General features: G+C 49.9%; 9 protein-coding genes across 13 annotated transcripts; 5 read left to right on the top strand and 4 right to left on the bottom strand.

Moving 5' to 3' along the window:
- The first annotated feature begins 87 nt into the window (after window positions 1-87).
- LOC117582449 (probable ATP-dependent RNA helicase DDX28) lies at window positions 88-1817 on the top strand. Its single transcript, XM_034270172.1, has 2 exons — window positions 88-1006; window positions 1065-1817. The coding sequence occupies exons 1-2, from the start codon at window positions 161-163 to the stop codon at window positions 1800-1802; spliced, it is 1584 nt and encodes a 527-aa protein (XP_034126063.1). The 5' UTR covers window positions 88-160; the 3' UTR covers window positions 1803-1817.
- A 369-nt stretch (window positions 1818-2186) lies between these two features.
- LOC117582445 lies at window positions 2187-4817 on the bottom strand. Its single transcript, XM_034270160.1, has 6 exons — window positions 4379-4817; window positions 4169-4315; window positions 3821-4115; window positions 3093-3761; window positions 2802-3038; window positions 2187-2745 (listed from the first exon to the last, which is right to left on the bottom strand). The coding sequence occupies exons 1-6, from the start codon at window positions 4712-4714 to the stop codon at window positions 2312-2314; spliced, it is 2118 nt and encodes a 705-aa protein (XP_034126051.1). The 5' UTR covers window positions 4715-4817; the 3' UTR covers window positions 2187-2311.
- A 52-nt stretch (window positions 4818-4869) lies between these two features.
- On the top strand, window positions 4870-5910 carry LOC117582458 (peroxisome assembly protein 12). Its single transcript, XM_034270184.1, has one exon. The coding sequence runs from the start codon at window positions 4937-4939 to the stop codon at window positions 5828-5830; it is 894 nt and encodes a 297-aa protein (XP_034126075.1). The 5' UTR covers window positions 4870-4936; the 3' UTR covers window positions 5831-5910.
- LOC117582460 (post-GPI attachment to proteins factor 2) lies at window positions 5833-6867 on the bottom strand. Its single transcript, XM_034270186.1, has 2 exons — window positions 6072-6867; window positions 5833-6020 (listed from the first exon to the last, which is right to left on the bottom strand). Exons 1-2 carry the CDS (start codon window positions 6706-6708, stop codon window positions 5884-5886), a joined length of 774 nt encoding a protein of 257 aa, XP_034126077.1. The 5' UTR covers window positions 6709-6867; the 3' UTR covers window positions 5833-5883.
- A 152-nt stretch (window positions 6868-7019) lies between these two features.
- On the bottom strand, window positions 7020-8144 carry LOC117582461 (post-GPI attachment to proteins factor 2). The gene is made up of 2 exons (XM_034270187.1): window positions 7366-8144; window positions 7020-7309 (listed from the first exon to the last, which is right to left on the bottom strand). Exons 1-2 carry the CDS (start codon window positions 7994-7996, stop codon window positions 7173-7175), a joined length of 768 nt encoding a protein of 255 aa, XP_034126078.1. The 5' UTR covers window positions 7997-8144; the 3' UTR covers window positions 7020-7172.
- A 230-nt stretch (window positions 8145-8374) lies between these two features.
- Window positions 8375-9411, top strand: LOC117582454 (cleavage and polyadenylation specificity factor subunit 4). The gene has a single exon (XM_034270179.1). The coding sequence runs from the start codon at window positions 8483-8485 to the stop codon at window positions 9326-9328; it is 846 nt and encodes a 281-aa protein (XP_034126070.1). The 5' UTR covers window positions 8375-8482; the 3' UTR covers window positions 9329-9411.
- A 580-nt stretch (window positions 9412-9991) lies between these two features.
- Window positions 9992-12591, top strand: LOC117582456 (integral membrane protein 2B). The gene is made up of 3 exons (XM_034270181.1): window positions 9992-10175; window positions 10951-11683; window positions 11738-12591. Exons 1-3 carry the CDS (start codon window positions 10068-10070, stop codon window positions 11881-11883), a joined length of 987 nt encoding a protein of 328 aa, XP_034126072.1. The 5' UTR covers window positions 9992-10067; the 3' UTR covers window positions 11884-12591.
- LOC117582451 (RCC1-like G exchanging factor-like protein) lies at window positions 12592-14065 on the bottom strand. The gene has a single exon (XM_034270176.1). The coding sequence runs from the start codon at window positions 14001-14003 to the stop codon at window positions 12627-12629; it is 1377 nt and encodes a 458-aa protein (XP_034126067.1). The 5' UTR covers window positions 14004-14065; the 3' UTR covers window positions 12592-12626.
- Window positions 14066-14147: 82 nt separating this feature from the next.
- On the top strand, window positions 14148-21023 carry LOC117582447 (cytoplasmic protein NCK1). 5 transcript variants are annotated; one of them, XM_034270169.1, is made up of 7 exons: window positions 14148-14674; window positions 17545-17907; window positions 18067-18286; window positions 18358-18562; window positions 18975-19320; window positions 19379-19837; window positions 19896-21023. In XM_034270169.1, exons 2-7 carry the CDS (start codon window positions 17836-17838, stop codon window positions 20103-20105), a joined length of 1512 nt encoding a protein of 503 aa, XP_034126060.1. In that variant the 5' UTR covers window positions 14148-14674; window positions 17545-17835; the 3' UTR covers window positions 20106-21023. The 5 variants fall into 5 exon arrangements, with proteins under 5 accessions (XP_034126060.1, XP_034126059.1, XP_034126056.1 ...); XM_034270168.1 differs by having other exon boundaries at window positions 17545-18053; window positions 18090-18286; XM_034270165.1 differs by having other exon boundaries at window positions 17545-18286; window positions 19896-20105.
- Window positions 21024-21532: the final 509 nt, after the last annotated feature.

The raw sequence follows: 21532 nt of genomic DNA, 5'->3' as shown, positions 1-21532 counted from the left end.
GTATTAACGAAAAAGTATCTTATTTCATAACAAAACATTATAATGACTTTATTTGGTATTTTATAACTTTCACTTTACGGTCACACACACAACAGCTGCTCCACCACCCATCCAGGCACCGGTTTAAATGAAAACAATTGAATAATATACGGAGCGCACCATGCTGAATCTTTCTCTGGTGCTGCGAGTGCAAACCTCCAGGCCTCTGGCGACGGTTGCCACAGCCGCAGCAGTGAAAACAAAGCCAAAGGTGGCGAAACAACGGGACAAACCAAAGCCACTTATCACATGTGGTCGAACGCAGTACAATCTGACGCAACACGAGCGTGCGGACGCCAAATTCGGGACACTTGCTCTGGCGTCCAAGGGATGGCTGCACAACAAGTCGAAGGGCGACCACTTCATACTGAATGCCAGCGTCAGTGGGAACCAGCTGCAACAAGAGATGAAGAGCGTGACCGACTTTCTGGACAGTGGCCAAGTCGGGAAGCTCCATCCGAAGCTACTGGAAAACCTGCAGAATGAACTCGGCATCAATATGCTAACGGGCATTCAGGTGAAGGGCTTGCCCATTGTCCACGGCGACTCCCACACACTGATTGCAGCCGAAACGGGCTGCGGCAAGACCCTGACATACATGCTGCCCATCCTGGACAGACTGCTGCAGCGGGAGATCACGGAACGGAGCTTCAACACACCGCGAGCCTTGATACTGACGCCGGGCCGCGAGCTGGCCACACAGATTGCCCAGGTGGCCGAGAAACTCAGCCAGGGTACGGATCTCAAGGTGAAGACTCTGCTGGGCGGCAGCACAAAGCAGCTGATGATGAACCCAGAGTTCCAAGAGGTCGACGTATTGGTGGCGACACTGGGCGCGCTCAGCAAGCTGGTGACGACGGGCATCTACCGCATGGAGCAGGTGCGACATGTGGTGCTGGACGAGGCGGACACACTGCTGGATGACAGCTTCACCGACAAACTGACGTACTTCCTTAGGAGATTCCCCGTATGTCGCCGCTAATCCTTAACGAGGATGTAGATTCAATTTCTCTTTTCCACTGCAGTTCCACATGGTACAAAAGCAGGATGTCCGCACTGTGGGCACTCAGCTTGTCCTGGCCTCGGCCACAATGCCCACAAACACACGCGAGATTCTGGAGCGCGTCATCGATGTGGACACCATTCAGGAGGTGGTGAGTCCGCATCTGCACCACCTGATGCCGCATGTCACGCAAAAGTTCCTGCGCATGTCCAAGGCAGATCGGCCGGGCAATCTGCTGACCCTGGTCAAGCAGGATCTGGCCAAGCGGCGTCCGATCATTGTGTTTAGCAACAAATCCGCCACCAGCGACTTTGTGGCCATCTTCCTGAACAACAGTGGCGTCAACTGCCTCAACCTAAACGGCGACATGCTCATGAAGATTCGCCTGGGCCGCTTCGATCAGTTCCAAAGCGGACACTGTGACGTGCTCTCCACCACAGACGTGGGCAGTCGTGGGCTGGACACAACGAGGGCGCGTCATGTGGTCAACTTTGACTTCCCCCTGCACATTTCCGACTACATTCATCGCTGTGGACGCATCGGTCGAGTGGGTAACACGGACAAGTCGCTGGTGTCCAACTTCATCTCCTCCCGCCGCGAGATCGATGTTGTTCAGAGAATAGAGCATGCAGCACGCACCGGTGGATTGCTGCCGGATGTCAATGCAAACATTGCGAATATTATCAAGAAACGATTCATGGCCGAAATTAAGGCAGCGGGCATGGAAGTGCCACCGCAGGCCCAAGAAGAGGCTTTCTAGTTTTAGTTTTATCTCTTGTGTTGAGAATAAAATGTGTTTTTAAACGCCAAATACTACTTCTGATGGTGCCTACTTGCCTTTCGAATACAACCAATCTGCGGGAACTGCACTCCGTCATACAATCGGCTAAAAAGCTTTTTCCATTGCATTTTTCTTAAATATTCGCCCTTGCAAATCATCTCCGTCGGTATAGAATTGCACCCAGCGTTCGTAGTCATATAAAATTGGAACACTAAATAATTTGTCTTTTATTACGTTCTTCTTCTTCTGTGTGCTTTTATCGATAAAACAGCTATCGATATGAGCCAAGAGCAATCGATCGGGCAGGAGTTTAACGGGTCGTGTTTTTCACGATCCTTTTCTCAAAATCTGATCCATGATCCATTAACTTGATAATAAATACATATTTATTTTGTGATTTCTTGTAGACCTAATTTAAAAAGGGTGTTCCAAGTAGATCCCCAAAAACAAAGAACACTGAGATACAGCTAGAATCTGAGTCTTCTGATTCAAATCCTAATGTAATGGTACCCACTGGTTGGCACCTCTCGTCGCACATTTGTCAGCGGCTTGAAGAGCTTGCGTCTGGCTATGAGTATGTCCGAGTTGCTGCCACTGCCGCTGCCTCCGTTGATGGTGGATGGTGAATCCATTGCCTGTGGCACTGCCATAGCCTTGGCCTTGAGCAGCATGGGGCGGCAGCCCGCAAACTTGAAGCGAATGCTGCCGGAGCAGTTGTGCCGTAGATTCGGCAGCTGCAGTTCGGGGAATGCCTCCCTCAATGTGGGCTTGGGCTTGAGGGCCCGGCTGGGATCGTCGCCGTGGCACATGGCCGCTGCCAAGGTGCTCCACTCCAGCCGACGTACGCCAGGTGTCGCCTCAATCCGGTAGACTGGTGTCTTGGCCCGCACATAGCGACGTGTCACCATTTCCTCATACGCACCTGCAAATTGATGAGTTTAAGCATGGAATGGGGGAAGGGATAAGTAATTCACTTACGTGCATAGTGAACCATAAATGGCTGCAGCTTGGATGCCCCGCAGCCATGCTCCAGCCACTCGTACAAGTATATATCGTCTCTGCCCTCTAGGAAGACGGCAGCCGGCGTCAAGTCCTGCCACAGGCTGTCCGGTATCTCATCCGCATTCAGCTTGTAAACGTAGGGAATAAACTCTCCAAAAGCGTACGCCCCCAGGGCAATCAGTCCGCGCACCGCTCGGCTGATGTATTGGAAATCTAAACGAAATCCAAAAATTAGCATTTAAAGTTGGATACGCAAGGACAACGCACCCCGCTCGCTGCACACGTCGCGCCCCTCGAAGAATCTTCCCAGGCGTCTTTTGATCAGAAAGAGGCACTCGGCGTGCAGGTAGCCACTCTGGGAGGCCAGCTGGCCAATCGTTTCGCAAAGTTCGTCCACGAAACCGTTGCCCACGGGACTGGCAAAGTAGGTGGACAGATGCTGCGGCTCCGCCTCCATCTCATTAGTCTCGTCGTCCTCCGATTTGATCTTATAGATAGTCTGCTGCTGCGGCGGATCGCTGGCAAACGCAGCCTGTTCTTGCTGCTGCTCCTGAGGCTCCTGCTTGCACACATCCATCGCTGGGTCTGGGAACTGTTCTGGCTTTATTTTGAGCGGCTCGTCAAGCTCCATTTGGACTGTGTTGTCTCTGGCCACGGGTGGCGCCTTTATGGTTTCGTAGGGAGCCATCAGCTGGCTGACGAGAACCTCGGCCAGGTGAAAGTATTCCTGGCGACAGGCGTTTTGGTTTGCCTGCGAATTGTAGTTACAGGCGCGAAGCAGCCGCCAGCAGCGGCGGCTCAGTTGATCCTGCTGCTTGAACGCCAGCAGCTGGAGCATCTTGCTGACTATGACACGATAAATGGAGCCCATGAGAGGCGTCTGAAAGGCAAAGGCAAGCGCCGCAGACTGGGTCTTCTTGTCGGCAAAGAGAGCAGCTGTGGAGAGTTCAGAGTTTATAAATACTTGAACGACATGCGGCTGCATCAGAACCAACCTGTGACCAGACTCTGGACAGACAACTTCAGCTGTTCCGTGTGCTTGTCCTCCACGGGGCACAAGCTGTGAAAATCCGCGTCGTCTGGCAGGCTGAGGCTGATCTCCTTCTGGAACTCGTCCCGCAGCTCGAAAATCTTATCCGAATGATAGTAGTAGCTGCCGTCGTAGTCAATGCGATCCCAGTCACTGTCCATGGCACCTAACATGGGCGGCACGTCGGCATCTTTGAGCACCTCATTGACCAGATCGTAGGTCACCACACCGCCCGAATGGCGCGAATATATCTTCACGTTCTGCAACAGGAACAACAATATTTAACAAGCAACAGTACGGTTTGGGTACATACATTGATTAGCTCCCACACTTTATAGGATGCATCCTCGGCGAGCCGTGCGCACACATCCTGAGACAACTCCACGTCCGTTTGGTCGTGCTGCTCCCAGAAGATTTTTACGCTGCGCGGGTCGAAGCCTGCATAACTTTTGTGATGACTCTGGTAAAGGTAAATATAAGCGTTAGCTGGGTAAAGACTTGCTAGAGCAACACAATTACATACCATACGACTGGTGTTGCCTGAGGCCTCAGCCGCAGAGACTCCTGCCACTCCGTGCCCGCCTCCGGCCACCGCAAAGGAGGCATCGAACATGTTATAGTTGGCATGGCTAGAAGTCGGTGTTGTGGGCGTCGCTACCATATGTACATGGGTGGGCGTGGCCGGTAGACTGCCCACTCCCACACCCACACCTGATCCCAGGGCAGAAGTTGACGTTTTGCTTCCTCCCACCTCCAACTTTGTGGACTTGGAGCGCGACTTTGTGGACTTCTTGCTGACCTTGTTGTGCGATGATTTGTTCTGCTCAGGGTCTGTGTTCGCAGCCCCAGGGGTTTTCATTGTCTCGTTGGAATCAGCTTTCCGTATAAGTTCAGATAATAATCATTTATTTCGGCGGAAAATAAACATAACAATTCGCTGGAGTTGCAGTCAGTGTTGTAAAGGAGCGCGTCACAAAGACTATCGACTTGCAACACTGCTTAGTCACTGTTGATTTGATTTTATTTATTACTCCACTTTTATGTTGCACTAAAAACCACACCTGGTAGACATCCGCTAATCATGGCAGAAGCCGCTAATGTGCGCCAGAATCTGCAGAATGTGCCTTCCTTCTTTGAAATATCAGCAGCGGAGACACTGGACAACCTGATATACCCGGCACTTAGTAAAATCTTTGATTACTTTGGCCTGCGCCTGGACTTTAAACTCTGGGGCAACCTTCGAGTGCGCGAGGAGCTGTCGCCGGTGCTGACCTGGATTCTACAGTACCTGTATCTACGGAATCGCGCCTCCTCCTTCGGCGAGAGCTTCTACGGACTGCAGCGGACAGCCACTGGCACGGGAAAGCTCCTCACCCGACCGCAGCAGTTCACCTCCGCCACTTTGCTGACCTTCCTGCCGTACATAGAGCGTAAGCTGCGGACCCGCGACGCCCAACACGAAGACACCTACGCCTGGGAACCGTACTTAATCAATTTGTTTCATGCCTATAACGCCTCCAAGGCGGTTCACACATTCGCGTATCTCATCAAGCAGGCGTCCAGTCACTCGCCGCTGTTCCGTGCCATGCGCCTCACCCTGCGTTACCCGAGTGAGCCGCCCCAGGAGGACAAGTGGACTTATATATTCCTGAAAATGCTGGAGGTGCTGGCCTTCTTCCTGCAGTTCATCCAGTGGTGGTACTCCAACGATCAGCGCCGCAAGGTTGGCGGCTCACTGCAGAATCCCGAGGCCATGCCAGAGCTAGATCTGCCAGAGGAGGTGAAACAGACGCTGCCACAGAAGGGCAAGTGCCCCGTCTGCTTGCTGCCACTGCAAACGCCAACAGCGTGTTCCGTTTCCGGTTATGTTTTCTGCTGGAAGTGCATCATCAGCCACATGAAGGAGCACGGCACTTGCCCGGTGACGAGCTATCCCATCAGCCTGGACGACCTCGTGCGCATTTACGAAACGTAGCCTAACGTAGTCTAAGTGTTTATTTTGTTGTACAATATTCAATAAGATCTGAATCAGAATTCGCTGAGGAAGAAGCCCAATCGCTGGTCGTGGCAGATGTGAACATTGTAGAAGTCAAAGTAGCAGGTGGCCAGGTAGAGGAAGGTGCTGCAAATGTTGACAAACTCACAGAGGCCAAACACAGAATAGGCTGCAAAGATTCCAATTAGATTTAAAAGATGAAGCCATCGGCCACACTCACCAAAGGGAAAGCAGAAGTGCTCGTGAAGAAAGTAGCAGAACCACATGATGGGCACAGCGGTGAAGTAGGTGACGACCAGCTTACACTTCAGCCTGTAGGCCAGCTGCTGCTGGGACTCCTTGCCCTCACAGATATAGTACTTGTGAAGCACAAAGCATCCGGCCATTAGGATGGCGCAAGAGACAAACAGTGAGATGGCCACCGCTCTATGAAGCGTCGATTCGCCTGCAATGTTGGGATACATGCCCCACAGGAAAAAGCTGCATGAGGTCTGCACAATTAACAAAGCCAACAGGCAGCCAAAGAGGCGCACCTTGCGCGGTAGACTTCGTCGATAGTAGCGAGAGTAGAACCAGCTGGTGAGCAGACTAAAAGGCAAGTTCGTGCAGCAGGTTATCTGCCAGCCGGAGTGCTGCGATCTGGCCACTGCCGACAGAGATGGAAACACGTTCAGCCTGGTGCACGCGGTGTACGTGGTGCCCTCATAGTTTGTGAGGATTGCCATAAAGAGGTAGAAGATGACTGCAATCGGTACAGAAGCGTGGCCAGCAGCGAGCAAAGGAGCCACACGTATGCGGATACGGCTCTTGGGCTGCACATCCTGCACGGAAATGGGCAGCTCTGGAATCGAGTGCATGCCGTTGAAGTAAATAAAACCAAATACCAATAGGAGAAGTGCCAAAACCAACTTCAAAGCAAACTTTGTTAAATAGTTCAACACAAATCGAAGAGAAATTCATAACGTAAACAAGCACACAAATAGACATAGACAAAGGGACATAGAATTGAGCTAAACAAAAACCTCAGAGGATAAGCTTAAATATACAATTATAGAACCAACCGATGTGGACATGCGTTTGCTTATGTGTCTATTAGAACAGTCCGAGGCATCGCCTTAAAGCCATCTAAATTCAATAAGAAGTTAATATAAATAATAATGCAATGCAATGATCCAGCTTATGCTTAGAGTAATCGGATGTCCGAAATTAAATTCCTTAGGTAAAATTAAGTAAACTTTGAGCTTAAGCTAATACCGCGTATGTACAGAATACTCGAGAGTGGCTGTTAGGACGTGAATGTTAATGCTATTGCTATCGGTATTTAGAACTGGGTTAGGTAGAGGCCGTGCTTGGCGTCGCAGACAACGTTGAGCGCATAGAAGTCCCAGTAGGAGGTCATGTGGAATCCCATGTTTGTGAGTACAACAATGTACTCAAAGAGCGCGAAGAAGGTGTAGACTGGAAAGGACACAGGTTTACTTTACATTGAAATTCCTTAGGGGACCCGCACTCACCACCCGCTTCGCAGCGTGCATTGTGCCGGACAAAGCAGTAGCCGGCGAGCCCAAAGGCCAGCACATTGACCAGGAAGAGATTGCGCTTGTAGCGCAGGGACTTCTCCTCGTGCGGCAGCAGCACCACCTTGCGCGCATTCCTGTTGAGGAGGTACGAGATCAGCATGTAGCACTCGCTGCACGCAATGAACACCACAAACGCGTTGCGGTGCGTTTCATAGCTGTCTGCGGATGTCCAGAAGGACAGGCAGAACAGGGCAAGATCCTCCACTACGTTGAGGAAGCAGGCCAGAATGCCGAGCAGCCGTCGGCTCCGCCTGATATTCTCCTTGTAGTACTCCAGATACATTTTGGCCACCGCCAGCCGGAGGGGCAGGTGCAGGAAGATGGCCAACCTCCATATCGTCTTCTGTGGCTCATAGTTTCCTATGGCAGCCGACACCGACGGCAGGTAGTTGACCACGTCACAGTGCGTGTAGGTGGAGCGCACAAAGTCGAAGAGCAACGACCATACCACGCAGAAGAAGAATCCACCAAGGGGCAGGCTCAGGGCAGCGAGAGCCAATTTAGCAAAGGGCAGTCGGAAGAAAACGTTTTTGGGGTCGTTCAGGCGCTCGTACGTGGGCAACATGGCGGGGAGGCGGTGGTCGGTTGATGGCGGGGCGCGGCTCACATACTTTTTCGCACCCAATCAGCTCTACTGTACTATTATTAAGCAAATGCCTTCGTTGTAAACATTGCAAGAATGGTAAACAAATTGATCGATAAGACTAGATAGCTATCGACTGATACTAGAGATGAGGCACAGATTTGCGATATGGATGAGAGAGATGGTGTGATGTAATGAAGTGCTAAATTAATTTAATTTTTTGATAGTATGGATCTTATGTAACGACGACTAAATAGCTCAGCTGATTCATTGCAGTGGATAAAAAACACAGCATACAACAACATGAAAATCGAGGTACATATCGCTTCGTGGCAGGAGAGCTCTATCGATTCATCGTGCCGGCCATGCACATCTCTAGCTGACACTAAACAAAACAACACGCGCAAAAAAACGAAGAAAATACTGCAACTTTTTTGTTTATGCAGTAAGTGTCGCATCAGCATCGTCATGGACATCCTTTTGGCCAACGTGAACAGCCTGCAGTTCAAGGCGGAGCGGGATCTCATCGAACAGGTGGGCGCAATTCCGCTGCCGTTCTATGGCATGGACAAGTCCATTGCGGCCGTCTGCAATTTCATCACAAGAAGCGGCCAGGAGTGCGACAAGGGGAGCGCGTGCCCGTTCCGTCACATACGTGGCGACCGCACCATAGTGTGCAAACACTGGCTGCGCGGCCTTTGCAAGAAGGGGGACCAGTGCGAGTTCCTGCACGAGTACGACATGACCAAGATGCCCGAATGCTACTTCTACTCCCGCTTCAATGCCTGCCACAACAAGGAGTGCCCGTTCCTTCACATCGACCCGCAGAGCAAGGTGAAAGACTGCCCCTGGTACAAGCGTGGTTTCTGTCGCCACGGACCCCACTGTCGCCATCAGCATCTGCGGCGCGTGCTCTGCATGAACTACTTGGCCGGCTTCTGCCCGGAAGGACCCAACTGCAAGCACATGCATCCGCGTTTCGAGCTTCCGCCCCTGGCGGACCTCAGCAAGGACCAGCTACACAAGAAGCTTCCTACATGCCACTACTGCGGCGAGCTCGGCCACAAGGCCAATTCCTGCAAGCAATACGCGGGCAGCCTCGAGAACCGCAACAATATCAATGCCATGGACCACAGTGGCGGCGGCGATGGCAACGACGACGGCCCGCTCAGTCATCCGCCTCCGCCTTTCCTGAAAATACCAACGCCGCTGGAGGAGATCACCTGCTACAAGTGCGGGCACAAGGGCCACTACGCCAACAAGTGTCCCAAGGGCCACCTAGCGTTTCTCTCAAATCAACATAGTCATAAATAGTGCCTAGCGCCGTGGTTATTTGTATATGTAAGTTGTAAGGGCTCTGTATAGAATAAATCTTCCGACATGCAGCCAGAAGAAAATTTAATTTTCGTTCCATTTGGGTTTAAATTCAGCTGATATTCGATTTGTAGGATTTTCTTTCAGTCGAATATTTTCTCGTGTGACCATGTCTACCACCATCACTATTGATACAAATACGTATTTACATGGATATCATATGAAAAGGATAAGAACATGTCAGTCTAAGATAAAGTCATCAAGCCAATCTTGTGGAGAACTGTTTGATAAATCGGATAAAATTCTAGGTATAGCGCGAAGACTCCTAACTAGTTAGTAATATTAAAAAGAACAACAAAATCGAGGAATATGATTTAAGACTACGGTATATTTTAAAAAATGAGTAGGTTAATCATATCGCTGGAAACTAGGCCTGGGAAAACATCGATAGTGGCCACCATCGATAGTGGAATATGTGAAAATTCCTGTAAAACCATATTACTGCGCTCTCGACTGGAGTGAAAAAACAAATCATATTGTTTAAACATTTTCAATGCAACACCATGCATGCCCTCATCAACAATCATCGATAGCAACACTCTTCAACAAATATCGACAGCAACATCGAACATACACTTGCCAGAAAATATCGACAGCCCCAATTGCGCACTAAAAATTTTCCGAATAAACAAACAGATCCGAGCACAGTTCGTTCGTGAAAAAACACAAAACGGTGACAATGACTATTCTGGCGAAATTGAGGGGCGAACCCAAGGACCAGGAGAAGGTGCCACTTCCCATGAACCTTAACGATGAGACTCTGATGCACCATGGCTCGCTAATCGCTGTAAGTTTATCCAATTAAAATGGCCATTTTTGCGCAACGTTTTCATGTCCTTGCGAGGCCCCGAGTCTCCACTGTCCTTCGGCCCCATAAAGCTACAAGTTTCGTTACGCCTCGTGCAATTTAAGTCTCCCATATGTACACACACATTTGTACGACGAGCGTGGAAGCTCTCTTGCTTTACAGGGGTAGGGTAGGGGTGGCCCAAATTCCCGTGTTCGTCTCTGGTGCCCGCCCAGCCTGTGCTCGGCAGCCTGACGTGCATAGCTATTGATTTTTCCATGCTGGAATTGCCGCTGGCCTTGCACTCTTTTTCTTAGCCAGCAAACGCCAAAGCACCACCCCAACTCCCATGGCTGCCATTCACTTTTTTTCCTGGGGAAACCCAAGGGAGCACCCACTACCGCCCACTCCCACTTCCTTGGGGTCACTTCTTCCTGTTGATTGCCAGGCACGCAGATGTTGGACATGAAAATGCCACTAGGAAAAACCCATGCAAAGTTCTTTGTGTTGCTTTTTTATTTGCAATTGCCCTTTGACCAGCGACCAGAAAGCTGCACAGCACAGCACAGCCCGTCGTAAACACAGTGCCCCCGATAACTGCTTGCGCACTACTTTTCTTGCATTGGGAAAGCTTTATCTGACCCAACAGCTGGGCCAATGAACACGAGTACTTATCTGAGTCACCAGCCCCCGTGGTAGTTTCTTTTTGCGGGTTATCACTGCGCTCAGTGGAGCATTTACGTTGATATTTCCTGCTAATCCTGTTAACCCACAGCCCAAAGGTGCCTACAATGACTCAGAGGCCGATGCCGAGTCGATGGTCTTCAATAGGCCGCAGCACCATTGCCTTAAGTCCTTCTTGCTCTTCCTGATCGCCATGGTGGTCATGATGATGGGAGTGCTGGGCGGCTGGACCCTCTACAGGCTGTACGCCCCACCCCATGCCAATATGCGCTATCACGCTCTTTGCGAGATTCCATATCCCGAGGACTCGATCGAGATGCCGCGCTTCTATCCACGCAGCGACGATGGCTTCGCCCAGATCAACTGGCGGGCACTGTTGCCACAGTTCAGTGGCGCAAGCTCCACCGATGGCACTGGCCTGGACAGACGTTTCGGCGACGAGGATAACTTCTTCCGCGAGGAGATCGAGCTGGACAGCAGCGATGAGGAGGGATATGCGAAGATCGATGTGCCCGACTTCAAGGACGGTCGCTGTGGACGCTTCATGCACGACTTCAAGGAGAACCAATCGGCCATCATTGATACCACCACCAATCGGTGTTTCATCATGCCCCTCGACCGGGAGACCACTCTGCCGCCCACCAGCTTCGTTGATCTAATGAAGAAAATGGGCACCGGATACTACAACATTGACACGGAGCGAGTGCGCCGCAATATGCGCGTAATCACACCCCGCATCACCGATCTCTCGCTCATCTCGGAGCGCATTGCCAACGAGTGCTACGACATGAAGGTCTACATGATGGAGAAGTTCGTCTCTGGCGGTAAGTGGCATGCAAAGCAAGCCCGAAGATTTTTCTCATTGCTTCCATTTGCAGTGTCCAAGCGGTCGGCAGATCCACTACCAGATGCCGGCAAGTATGCCGCATTCATGGGCAAGGGCGTCATCGAGTACGATCTGTCCAACATAGCCGAGGTGGAGGCCTACGAGGCGAGCGAGTCCGCACGGGAGCAAGTGGCCTGAGGAGCTGAGCTGCGAACCGTTTTAAGCTTAAACAACATATAAAATAACACAAACCTAAACAAATTATTAATTAGAATTGATTTATATATAACGAAGACCGATCTGTTTGTAGTCGCCAGTTTGAGGACAATGCTTATAAATCAGGTTAGACAACCAAAAACAGAACCGAACGGAACGGAACAGAACAGAAGAGTGTACAATATCCATTGGCCAATCGATGACTCTGCGAGCGCGTATGAGAGCTCGCAAGAGTTTTTAAGCGAATCATAGAGAAGCGAAAGAAAAATGTACCTAGAACGCAATCAAAATGCGATTGAAGAAATTGTGACAAATACGAAAGCAATGAATCAGCCAGGCAGTAGGAGAGTGTAAGGCAGGGTGGGGAAAAACACTCCCTAATCTGTCCTACTCTGGGAGTATTTAGTCGAAGCGCGACTAGGCATAATGCATACCATTCCAAGTACATATTTTATATAGTATATGCTCTTTAACTATCTAACAATTAATGTATAGAACACGAGAGATCGATAGCTATTTACACATGCACACACAGTACTCGACACGACTCGACAGATGCAAAAAGAACAGGATCGAGTTCCGAACAGACAAAAAACTATCAAAAGAAACAGACAGAAACAAACAGAAAACACTACTCTAAATGTTCTTTAAAGTATTTAAATGTATTAAACGCGAATTTGTGATCTTTAAGCCAATCTCTTTATCTGAATATTATTTATTTTGCACTAAAAGTAGGGCTTGCACAGTGCTATGGTGTGATCCACGCCGTAGGCTACCTTTGTCACCTTCCCATTGATGGCCGCCTTGAAGGGAAAGAACTGATCTTTCTTGTGGCCCAGGCCCAGATGGCCAAAGCGGTTCTTGCCCCACATGAACAGATCACCGTCCGAGTTGACGGCGCCCATGTGGAAGACACCGCAGCCAATGGAGACCACGGTGGTGGCATTGCTAAAGTCATTGCGTCCAAACAGGGGTGGCAGCAGGTGCTGCGGCTTTGATGTTTGCTCCACAAAGGGTCCAAAGCCCAGGATGCCGTAGCCCCAGGTGTAGACCAGACCCTGGTCATTCAGGGCCATGCAGAACGAGCCGCCAGTAGCCACATCCTTGATGACACCAATCCCCTTGGTGAGCTGCAGCGCGCGCGGTGTGTTTATCTGCGTATGGGCGTGCTCCGAGTCGTCCAGCTGCCCGTACTCCGAGTTGCCCCATCCGAATACGTCGCCCCGCTCGTTGAGCGCCAGAACACAGTCCGAGGAGCTGGTCAGCCGCACAATGCGCTCCTTCTCGATGTCGCCGCCGATGAGCGTGATCTGTCCCGCTGTGTGGTAGTTTCCCTGACCCGTCTGTCCATCTGCGCCCCAGCCGCAGGTGTAGACGCGGCCCAGCTTGGTGAGGAACATTGTGTGGTCCTGGCCGCACTCCACGCTGACGATCTCGTCATCCGCCCCACAGATATCGGTCTGGGCAATCCTGTGGATGAGGGCGCTTCGGCTGTATCTCTCGTCTTCGATGATGGATCGACCACACTGTCCGTACGAATTGTTGCCCAGGGTGAAGATGGTCCCGTTCCGGGTGACCACCACGAGATGGGCCCTGCCAGCGGCCATGCTGCGCACCTGCATGTCCTCGTCCGTCTCACCATGCTCCCGCGGAAGTCGAATGGCTGTGGGATATATGATCACGTCCAGGTTGGCCGGGTCCTTGGGGTTGCCCTTCACCTGGAAGCCCAGCTGGGAGTCCGTGTTGAGGCCGCTGCCAAAGAGCGTCTCGCCGTCGGAGCGCTGCACAGCGTAGGCAGTGAAGCCGTAGCCGGCTGCCACATCTGTGATCTCGTTGTTGTTCGAGAACTGGAGTCGTGTTGGGTGGTGGACCATTTCGGTGTATCGCTCCTGGGCCTTCTTCACGCTCGTCTGCAGCCCGAGGGCGCCGGTCTCCTGGAATCCCCAGACATAAACCCGGTTCGCGTGTGGATCCGAAACCTTTGGCGTGTAGTCCTTTATTTTGCTCTTGTCCTGGGAGAGCACGCTGCGCTTAGCCTTCGTCGTGTAGCTGCGAGTCAGGCGGGGAGCTGTCCATGCTCCGACTCTCACTGTGCCCAACATTTCCCAGCAAATTCGTTTTTTTTTTAAACAAATTGCAGGTGCAAAACAATAACAATAACAATCGATTGGAAACAGTGCTGGAAAGTGGGCGTTGCGCGAGCCTTGCACAACTCTGGGCACATCGCCTATCGTTATCGCCATCGACATATCGAAACTGGACGTATAAAAAACGGCTCCGGTAAAATCATTAAAAATTAAATGAATTAATAATTTGCGAGTGCTTAAAAGGGTTCATTCGCCTCAATAATTGCACTAATTATCGTGTGCATTGTCGGTATAACGCGAAAAGTGTTGAATTCGTTTGCTTTCGTGTGTTTTTCGACCGCCCTAGCAGCATATGTACATACAATACACACACACATCATTCATAAAGAGGAATGCATACATCCATACATCGGGGAGTATTATAATTATAATCGTGTGTAAAGTGCAATACCCTGGATTATTAGTGCTGCAAGTGCAAGTGCAGCTGCCTGAGCCGCAAAAGAAAGAAAGTGAAGTCTCCTCCGCCGATGCCGACGAAAGGGGCTGGGGCCGCTGGCTGCTGCTAGGCGCACCGCACACACGGAATACACGGATCAGGAACAAGGAATAGGAGTTGCCGTTGGTTGCCGCTTCCCCGCAGCCGTGCCCTGTTGTCATCGTCTCCATCGAATCTCTCGTCGTCTCCGGTAGGTACACACAAAATATTCGGCTGCTCCTTTTAGCTCCTGTTTTGTGTCTCTGCTCGCTCTCATTTAGTGGTGTCTCTATCTCTCTGTCTGTCTTTGCATCGCACTCTCTCGCTCGCTCACTCGCCTGCTGACTGAGTCCGCTCTCTCTTTGGCTGTGTGTGTGTGTGTGTTGGGTTTGCTTGCTCTCTCCTTCGTCAGCACCTGGTGGTGCGTACGCATTTACCGCTGCTCTCCCTCGGTGGGTGGGTACCCTGGCAGGCCAGCAACCCTTAGAAGTTGGTCCTCAAAAGTGCGTTTTCCTAATGACACTTTTTCTATATTTTTTGGGTAACCCATGGTCTCGTGCCCTTTTCTGCAATCCTGCAACTGTGCCACATTCCCCACCATCCCCGCAGCACCATCACCACCACCACCAGCCCACCGTTCATCGCCATATCACGCCCCGTCCATCCTTGGTAACTGGCAAACCAACCACCGCTCACAGAATGCGCAGCAGCTCTACGCCTTTCGTGCTCTCAAATATTCGCTGCATCCATCCCTACAGTCCACTCGGCAACAGCCAAAGTGGACTCCCAAATCGAATCCCGAATCCCAATTCACCGCACAAACAAATGCTTAATCAACTCTCGAATGCCCACATAATAAATGATCTTATATAAACATTGCGGATGGGCTTCCTCTGGCATGGGTTTTTGTGGCTTGGCTGCTGCCCTTTGCCTCGCGCGACACCAGATAACACTCCTCCACGAATCCCCCTCTCACAGCCTTCATTGGGTTTGCCCCACTTTCTGTTCTCTGTTCTCCCCCATTCAAATCGATCCGGAGTCGGTCTGCGACTTATTACAGAGCATAATTCTCCTCCGTTTTGTGCTTCCCAATTTGTTTGTGATTGTTTTTAGGGCCACTTTGGTGGGGGCATGGGGCATGCATATTCATATGAATCTCCCCTTCGCTGCTTCCTCGAATGGAACCGAAATGAGTGCTTCCGTACTGCCTACCGTTTCTGGCCCATCCAATTCCACTCCACCCAATCTCCGCCTTCGTTCCCATCCCAGCCAAGCAGAAGAAAACTTTCCGCCTCATAAAATCGTGGGCTTGTCTATCCCAGCGCCCCCCGTCCCACCGCTCAGGCACGTGCAACTCTTTCTTTCTTTTTGTCTTTCTTCTCTGACGAAATGAAATGTTGTCAAGGCAATGGGCATAGATATGGATATGGATGGATGGTTGGGTAGTTGGCTGGCTGTTTGGTGGATGTGCCCGTAGATGGCAATGTGGCTATGTCAATGTCTTGGCTGTGGCACTGGCTCTGTCTCTCTGTGGGGCCCCTACATACTTATGCAAGGCAAGCCAAACACAACCAGTGAAAACAAAACAAAAGCCGAAAGAAAATCCGAATCCATCGCTGCTGCAAGCGCCGTGCAGTTCATTGGCAGCGGGCCAGCCAAGCGTTTCATGTTTTTTCTGGGTCCACCCCCCCTATATGCCGTCTTATCAGGTGGCAGGCAAACATTTGCACAAAGCATAATCTTTTTGGTTCTTTCTTTTCGTCGTGTTTTGGGTTCGATTTCAGCAGTTTCAGACGGAAACCCCACTTTCTTCAACGGAAGAGTGACTCAGAAATATTGCACTTAATCTGGGAACATTTGCCATATCTTTATTCAATATCAGACACAAGCACAGGCACAAAACCTTGAGTAATCGATGAGATACAAACAAGCGAAGCAAGCAAGCTCTTATCTAATGATGACAACATTTTATGATGTGCCAAAGACCCAGTTCTTAGTAGAAAATCTTAGACTCTGCCATTGAGCCAATTATCTGTGAGGTGAAAAAGTGAAAACCGCAAAGCCAAGGCCCTAGAAGAGCTCTGTTTGTGTCTGTGTCTTGTCGTGTCTGTGGTGTCTGCTGCCCACTTATTGATTTTTAATTATTGAACAGGGGGCCCTGGGCTATGACATTGACTTTGATTTTGCTGTCTGCAGATCTTTGGACAACGAACTCTGCCAACCTTTGTAGAGGCAGCCTCATTGAGCCGCCTTATGTCATGCTGCTGAAGCTGTTTGGGACAGCTGTTTGGTTAGTTTGGTTTGATAAATCTCAGCAACCAATTTCCAATTCCACTTCGAATCCCGTTCGTGACTCATTGCGGTCGCAGTGCGCGCTCTCTTGTTCGATGGGCACCTCGTTTCCCCGTTCACAGATGTGTGAGGGAATGTATTATGGTTCTCGGTAACCTCCATAGCCACACGATTGTAGCCAAATCAATACCCAACACTCACTCCAGCATTCGATTCATTCAAATTGAAGAGTCAACACAGCAATTGAATTCAATTGGGAAGCCAGAGGCGGCTGCTTGCTGGCTGGCTCCCTGGCTGCTGTGCAACTTTCACTTGCCTCACCGTTGAGATTGTTTTTAATTGCAACACACAACTGGTAACGGTCCCCGGCCCCTGTCCCAGTCCCTGCTTCATTCCAACCATCCATCATTCATCACATCCATCCAGACATTCATAGATCGCTCGCTCGCTCGCCCGCTGACCCGAATTCAAAACCAAACCAAACAAAACACTTTTGTTCGGATGCTAATTTTGAGTTATGTTTTTATTAAACGTTGTATATTAAGTGCCTTTACGTATTTGGAACGTTAATCATTTTCACGCTTCTTTATGCAGAGATTTAATTTCGAATTTCCTTTTTTTCTTTTCTTTTTCTCTTTTTTTTCTCGGTTTTGCGTTGCGTTCTCGTTGCGCGTTTTGCATTCCATCTTATCGTTTGCGCTGCATTTGTTTGTTTTTTGGCTTGCTGCTACTGCCACCTGCCACGCCCACGCATATGCACATGCATCTCACGCCCATGACCATGTCCAGATGCTGAGGCACAGCAGAAATGCATTGGCTGGAAGGCCGCCAAGAGGCAGCAACTTGCAGCAAGCATAGATTGCTAACCAAACACACAGACCAGCAGCAGCAGAAGCAGCAGCACACGAAAACGAAAACTGAATGAATACTGAGCCCGAAACTCTCGTTTGCATCCATCCCGCATCTTGCATCCATTACGTGCAGCAGCAGCTGGAGTACCTGGAGCCGGCCAACGCTAGCTAGGCAGCGCCCGAAGCGAGCGACGGAGGAGGCCCTTGTGGAGGGAGGAGCTGGTCTGGAATGTTGGAACACCCACAGCGGTTCGCTCGTAACATCCCCGACTCCTCAAACAGCAGCACCAGCAGCAGTGCTCAACAGTATCCGCCGCCACCGCCGCAGCATCAGAATCTGAATCTCAATCAGAATCAGAACCAAAACCAGATCTACCAATACCGTCCGCAGACGCAGGCACAGGCACCTGGATCGCCGGCGCACCATCAGCGCCACTCGTCGCTCTCCCAACAGCAGCAGCAGCAACAGCAGCAGCAGCAGCAACAGCAGCAGCAGCAGCTACAGCTGCACCATCGCACCCTGTCGACCGCCTCCAGCTGCAGTGCACAGCACAAAAGTGTGACATTCGGCCAGCCAGCGATCGACTACAGCAACGGCGGCAGCAGCAGCGGTAACTCATCCAGTTGCAGCGCCGCTGGCAACGCTGGAATCCAATCAATGGCGGGAAACATGAAGCACGGTAAGCGCTCAGCCATTGACAATCCATTGGAACACTCTATAAACTTCCATTCTCTACCATTTAATGCGCAGGCAAATCACAGGAAGACGTCTGCTACGTGGTAGCCAAGTACGATTATGCGGCGCAGGGTGCCCAAGAGTTGGACCTGCGCAAGAACGAGCGCTATCTGCTGCTGGATGACTCAAAGCATTGGTGGCGTGTCCAGAACAGCCGCAATCAGTCCGGCTATGTTCCCAGCAACTATGTGAAGAAGGAGAAGCCATCGCTCTTCGACAGGTGCGTCCAGCCCCCCGAGTTCAGAACTAAACTTAAGCCTTCTTCTTGCTCTGATTTCAGCAGTATTAAGATCTCTCTCTCTATATATCCACATATATCTGTATCTTTAACTGTAGAAGTATCTCTTTCCCAACTCCTTGTTTTTGCTTTGATTATTGTAATTTCTGTTTCAACTGCTTTTCGGCTTTTGTATTTTTGTAAACAAATTCCTTTTACTTTTGTTGTCACTCAAATGTCGAGCCCTGCCCCTGGACCATAACTAACACCCCAAAACGAATGAAACCTAGGGCTAGTCTAACACCCAACTAAAACCCTTTATAAAGAACCCAAAAACCCCCGAGAAGTACCTCCCAAAGAGTGTTCCAGCCTTGAATTGATCTGATTTGTGTTTTCTTTGCATCTGTCTTTGCAGCATTAAGAAGAAGGTGAAAAAGGGTTCCGGTTCGAAGACGCTGCCCAACTGTTCGCCGTCCCGGCAGGTCGAGAGTCCAACCATGTCGCGACGCTTGCCCCCCGATCCGGCCGAGGCCATTGGCACGGCCATTGTCAAGTACAACTACCAGGCCCAGCAGCCCGATGAACTCTCACTGACCAAGGGCACGCGCATCCTCATCTTAGAGAAGTCCAATGATGGCTGGTGGCGCGGCCAGAGCGGCAATTCTGTCGGCTGGTTCCCCAGCAACTACACAACCGAGGATTGTGATAACGATGGCGAGATTCACACCTATGCCATGGCCGAGAACGTCCTCGATATTGTGGTATGCAATTTTTACAATAGATTCTTGTGTGGCATCTAATGTTCGTATTCTCTTGCAGGTGGCCCTCTACAGCTTCACGTCGAACAATGATCAGGAGCTGTCGTTTGAGAAGGGCGACCGGCTGGAGATTGTCGATCGGCCCGCCTCCGATCCGGACTGGTACAAAGCTCGAAACAACCAGGGCCAAGTCGGTTTAGTTCCACGCAATTATCTACAAGAGTTGAATGATTACCTGGCCACGCCCTATCGCAACACTAGCGCCGCCGGCAATGGCAACGGCAGTGGCAGCAATGGTGGTGGGGCTGGTGGTGGCGGAGGAGGCGGCGGAGACTCCATGGAACGCCGCAACGAGGGCAACAACAAACCCTCCTCGCAATCCTCCACTCAGCCCATGGAGCGACCAAATTTGGCGGGCAAGACCTGGTACTACGGCGCCATCACTCGCAGCCAGTGCGACACGGTGCTCAATGGCCACGGCCATGACGGCGACTTCCTCATCAGAGACAGTGAGACTAACGTAAGTGGGAAGAGCAGTTGTTGAGAGCTGGACCTAAAACCTTATTCTACTATTGCAGATGGGCGACTATTCGGTTTCGCTAAAGGCACCCGGCAGGAACAAGCACTTCCGCGTGCATGTGGAGCAGAATATGTACTGCATTGGGCAGCGGAAATTCCACTCACTGGACCAGCTGGTCGATCACTACCAAAGAGCGCCCATCTACACGAACAAGCAGGGCGAGAAGCTGTATCTGGTGCGATCGCTGCCCAAGGCCAATGGAACGTAAATTGATGAATCGCGGAGGAATCTCATCGAAAGTGGGGCATCGGGGGCATCATTATTACCCGTATTAAGCATTATACAACACAAAGATATACCAAGGCTAAATTTATAGGCAGCTCAGCAGCTCAGCTCGACGTGTAGTTCAATGTAGTTTCCAGATACAAATTCAGATTCAAACTCAGTTTCAAATTCAGTCTTAGATTCGGATTAAGATTCAGATTCAGTTAAATGCCAAAACCAATTCGAAGGTTCAAGCGCAGTTCAGTTCAGTTGATATCAGATCAGAGACCGAATGGAATCTGTGTATGAGTGTGTGTGTATATATAGATCTTATATAACCACGGAAGAAGGACCTTTTTGTACTTTTATATAATTAAATTAAATTAAATTAACGCTTAATTAACGCATTGGCTATGTTAACGTGGAGAAAGCACACACCACACATCACATTACCTTTTGTGAGCCGCCTTCGGAGGTGGCAAGTGAGGGATGTGACAGATGAGAGGGATGAGATGGATGATTCAAAGAACAATTCTAGATGTCAACATGCAACATTACACTTACATAAGTATATAAAAAACATACCATATACATACATGTGCACATATTACTATATTCTAAAACGAAAGTTGTAGCCGACTAAAATGTACACAAGAAGAGACTAGACAGGAGAGCAGAAAAGATCGAGATATGAGAACGCTTTTAACCCAAACACACACTTGAGAAATGTAATATGAAATATGAACCATACATATATACATACGTATAGTATATATATAAATATATATAGTATATATGTACGGGTCGGTATGTGCCCAAAATCAGTATGATGATGTCTATTATACGTGCATAACGATTACCTATGTATAACCCAAGTCCGCAATATAGTTGTTTGTGTATGTACATACATGCCACCATGCCACACACATCGCACAACAAACTCAACCCCCCCACACACACACACACACAGCCAGAGTGAGGATCGCTCCTACAGTCATTTTTGTTATTTAACCATTTAATTATCGACTACGATATAACCATAACGAAATACAATTGATATCTCTGAGCAGCTCTGGCTCCAGATGCTGTTCGCATAATTATAAAAAAAAAATCACATAATCGAATCGTTTGTGCGGCAACCGGGGAGGGGGAGGCTTAACTACGCCATACTGTACAGTTGATGCAAAGCTAACACACACAAACACACACCTAGGACACCTCTTTCACAATATACATAAAACTATACATATTTACCTTTTATTTACGATTAAGAGTAGAGTGCAGCGATTCCAGCTTTAACTTTTGTTTAATTATTGCAATTACATTTTTGTTTGCCTTTTTTGATAATTATTATTTTGTTTTTATTTAGCTCTAGGAAAGTGATTAGGTAAACGATGATTAGATACGGGACGGGGACGGGGGCGGGGACTG

Source organism: Drosophila guanche, unplaced genomic scaffold (genome assembly GCF_900245975.1).
Source record: "Drosophila guanche unplaced genomic scaffold, DGUA_6, whole genome shotgun sequence".
Taxonomy (NCBI): domain Eukaryota; kingdom Metazoa; phylum Arthropoda; class Insecta; order Diptera; family Drosophilidae; genus Drosophila; species Drosophila guanche.
The sequence above is the reverse complement of the archived record's forward strand: the minus strand, read 5'-3'. Positions and strand labels throughout refer to the sequence as shown.

What these genes read in the sequence shown, in the direction of transcription:
- LOC117582451 (XM_034270176.1), bottom strand. Translation starts at nt 14,003, where the DNA reads ATGTTGGGCACAGTGAGAGTCGGAGCATGGACAGCTCCCCGCCTGACT.
- LOC117582449 (XM_034270172.1), top strand. Translation starts at nt 161, where the DNA reads ATGCTGAATCTTTCTCTGGTGCTGCGAGTGCAAACCTCCAGGCCTCTG. An exon ending in ACTTCCTTAGGAGATTCCCC is followed by an intron (nt 1,007 to 1,064) that starts GTATGTCGCCGC and finishes TTTCCACTGCAG; the next exon opens with TTCCACATGGTACAAAAGCA.
- LOC117582447 (XM_034270167.1), top strand. Translation starts at nt 17,836, where the DNA reads ATGTTGGAACACCCACAGCGGTTCGCTCGTAACATCCCCGACTCCTCA. An exon ending in AAGCCATCGCTCTTCGACAG is followed by an intron (nt 18,563 to 18,974) that starts GTGCGTCCAGCC and finishes CTGTCTTTGCAG; the next exon opens with CATTAAGAAGAAGGTGAAAA. An exon ending in AGAACGTCCTCGATATTGTG is followed by an intron (nt 19,321 to 19,378) that starts GTATGCAATTTT and finishes ATTCTCTTGCAG; the next exon opens with GTGGCCCTCTACAGCTTCAC.
- LOC117582461 (XM_034270187.1), bottom strand. Translation starts at nt 7,996, where the DNA reads ATGTTGCCCACGTACGAGCGCCTGAACGACCCCAAAAACGTTTTCTTC. An exon ending in TGCACGCTGCGAAGCGGGTG is followed by an intron (nt 7,310 to 7,365) that starts GTGAGTGCGGGT and finishes TGTCCTTTCCAG; the next exon opens with TCTACACCTTCTTCGCGCTC.
- LOC117582454 (XM_034270179.1), top strand. Translation starts at nt 8,483, where the DNA reads ATGGACATCCTTTTGGCCAACGTGAACAGCCTGCAGTTCAAGGCGGAG.
- LOC117582460 (XM_034270186.1), bottom strand. Translation starts at nt 6,708, where the DNA reads ATGCACTCGATTCCAGAGCTGCCCATTTCCGTGCAGGATGTGCAGCCC. An exon ending in GCACTTCTGCTTTCCCTTTG is followed by an intron (nt 6,021 to 6,071) that starts GTGAGTGTGGCC and finishes GAATCTTTGCAG; the next exon opens with CCTATTCTGTGTTTGGCCTC.
- LOC117582458 (XM_034270184.1), top strand. Translation starts at nt 4,937, where the DNA reads ATGGCAGAAGCCGCTAATGTGCGCCAGAATCTGCAGAATGTGCCTTCC.
- LOC117582456 (XM_034270181.1), top strand. Translation starts at nt 10,068, where the DNA reads ATGACTATTCTGGCGAAATTGAGGGGCGAACCCAAGGACCAGGAGAAG. An exon ending in ACCATGGCTCGCTAATCGCT is followed by an intron (nt 10,176 to 10,950) that starts GTAAGTTTATCC and finishes GTTAACCCACAG; the next exon opens with CCCAAAGGTGCCTACAATGA. An exon ending in GGAGAAGTTCGTCTCTGGCG is followed by an intron (nt 11,684 to 11,737) that starts GTAAGTGGCATG and finishes TTCCATTTGCAG; the next exon opens with TGTCCAAGCGGTCGGCAGAT.
- LOC117582445 (XM_034270160.1), bottom strand. Translation starts at nt 4,714, where the DNA reads ATGAAAACCCCTGGGGCTGCGAACACAGACCCTGAGCAGAACAAATCA. An exon ending in CAGGCAACACCAGTCGTATG is followed by an intron (nt 4,316 to 4,378) that starts GTATGTAATTGT and finishes TACCTTTACCAG; the next exon opens with AGTCATCACAAAAGTTATGC. An exon ending in ATTTATGGTTCACTATGCAC is followed by an intron (nt 2,746 to 2,801) that starts GTAAGTGAATTA and finishes ATCAATTTGCAG; the next exon opens with GTGCGTATGAGGAAATGGTG.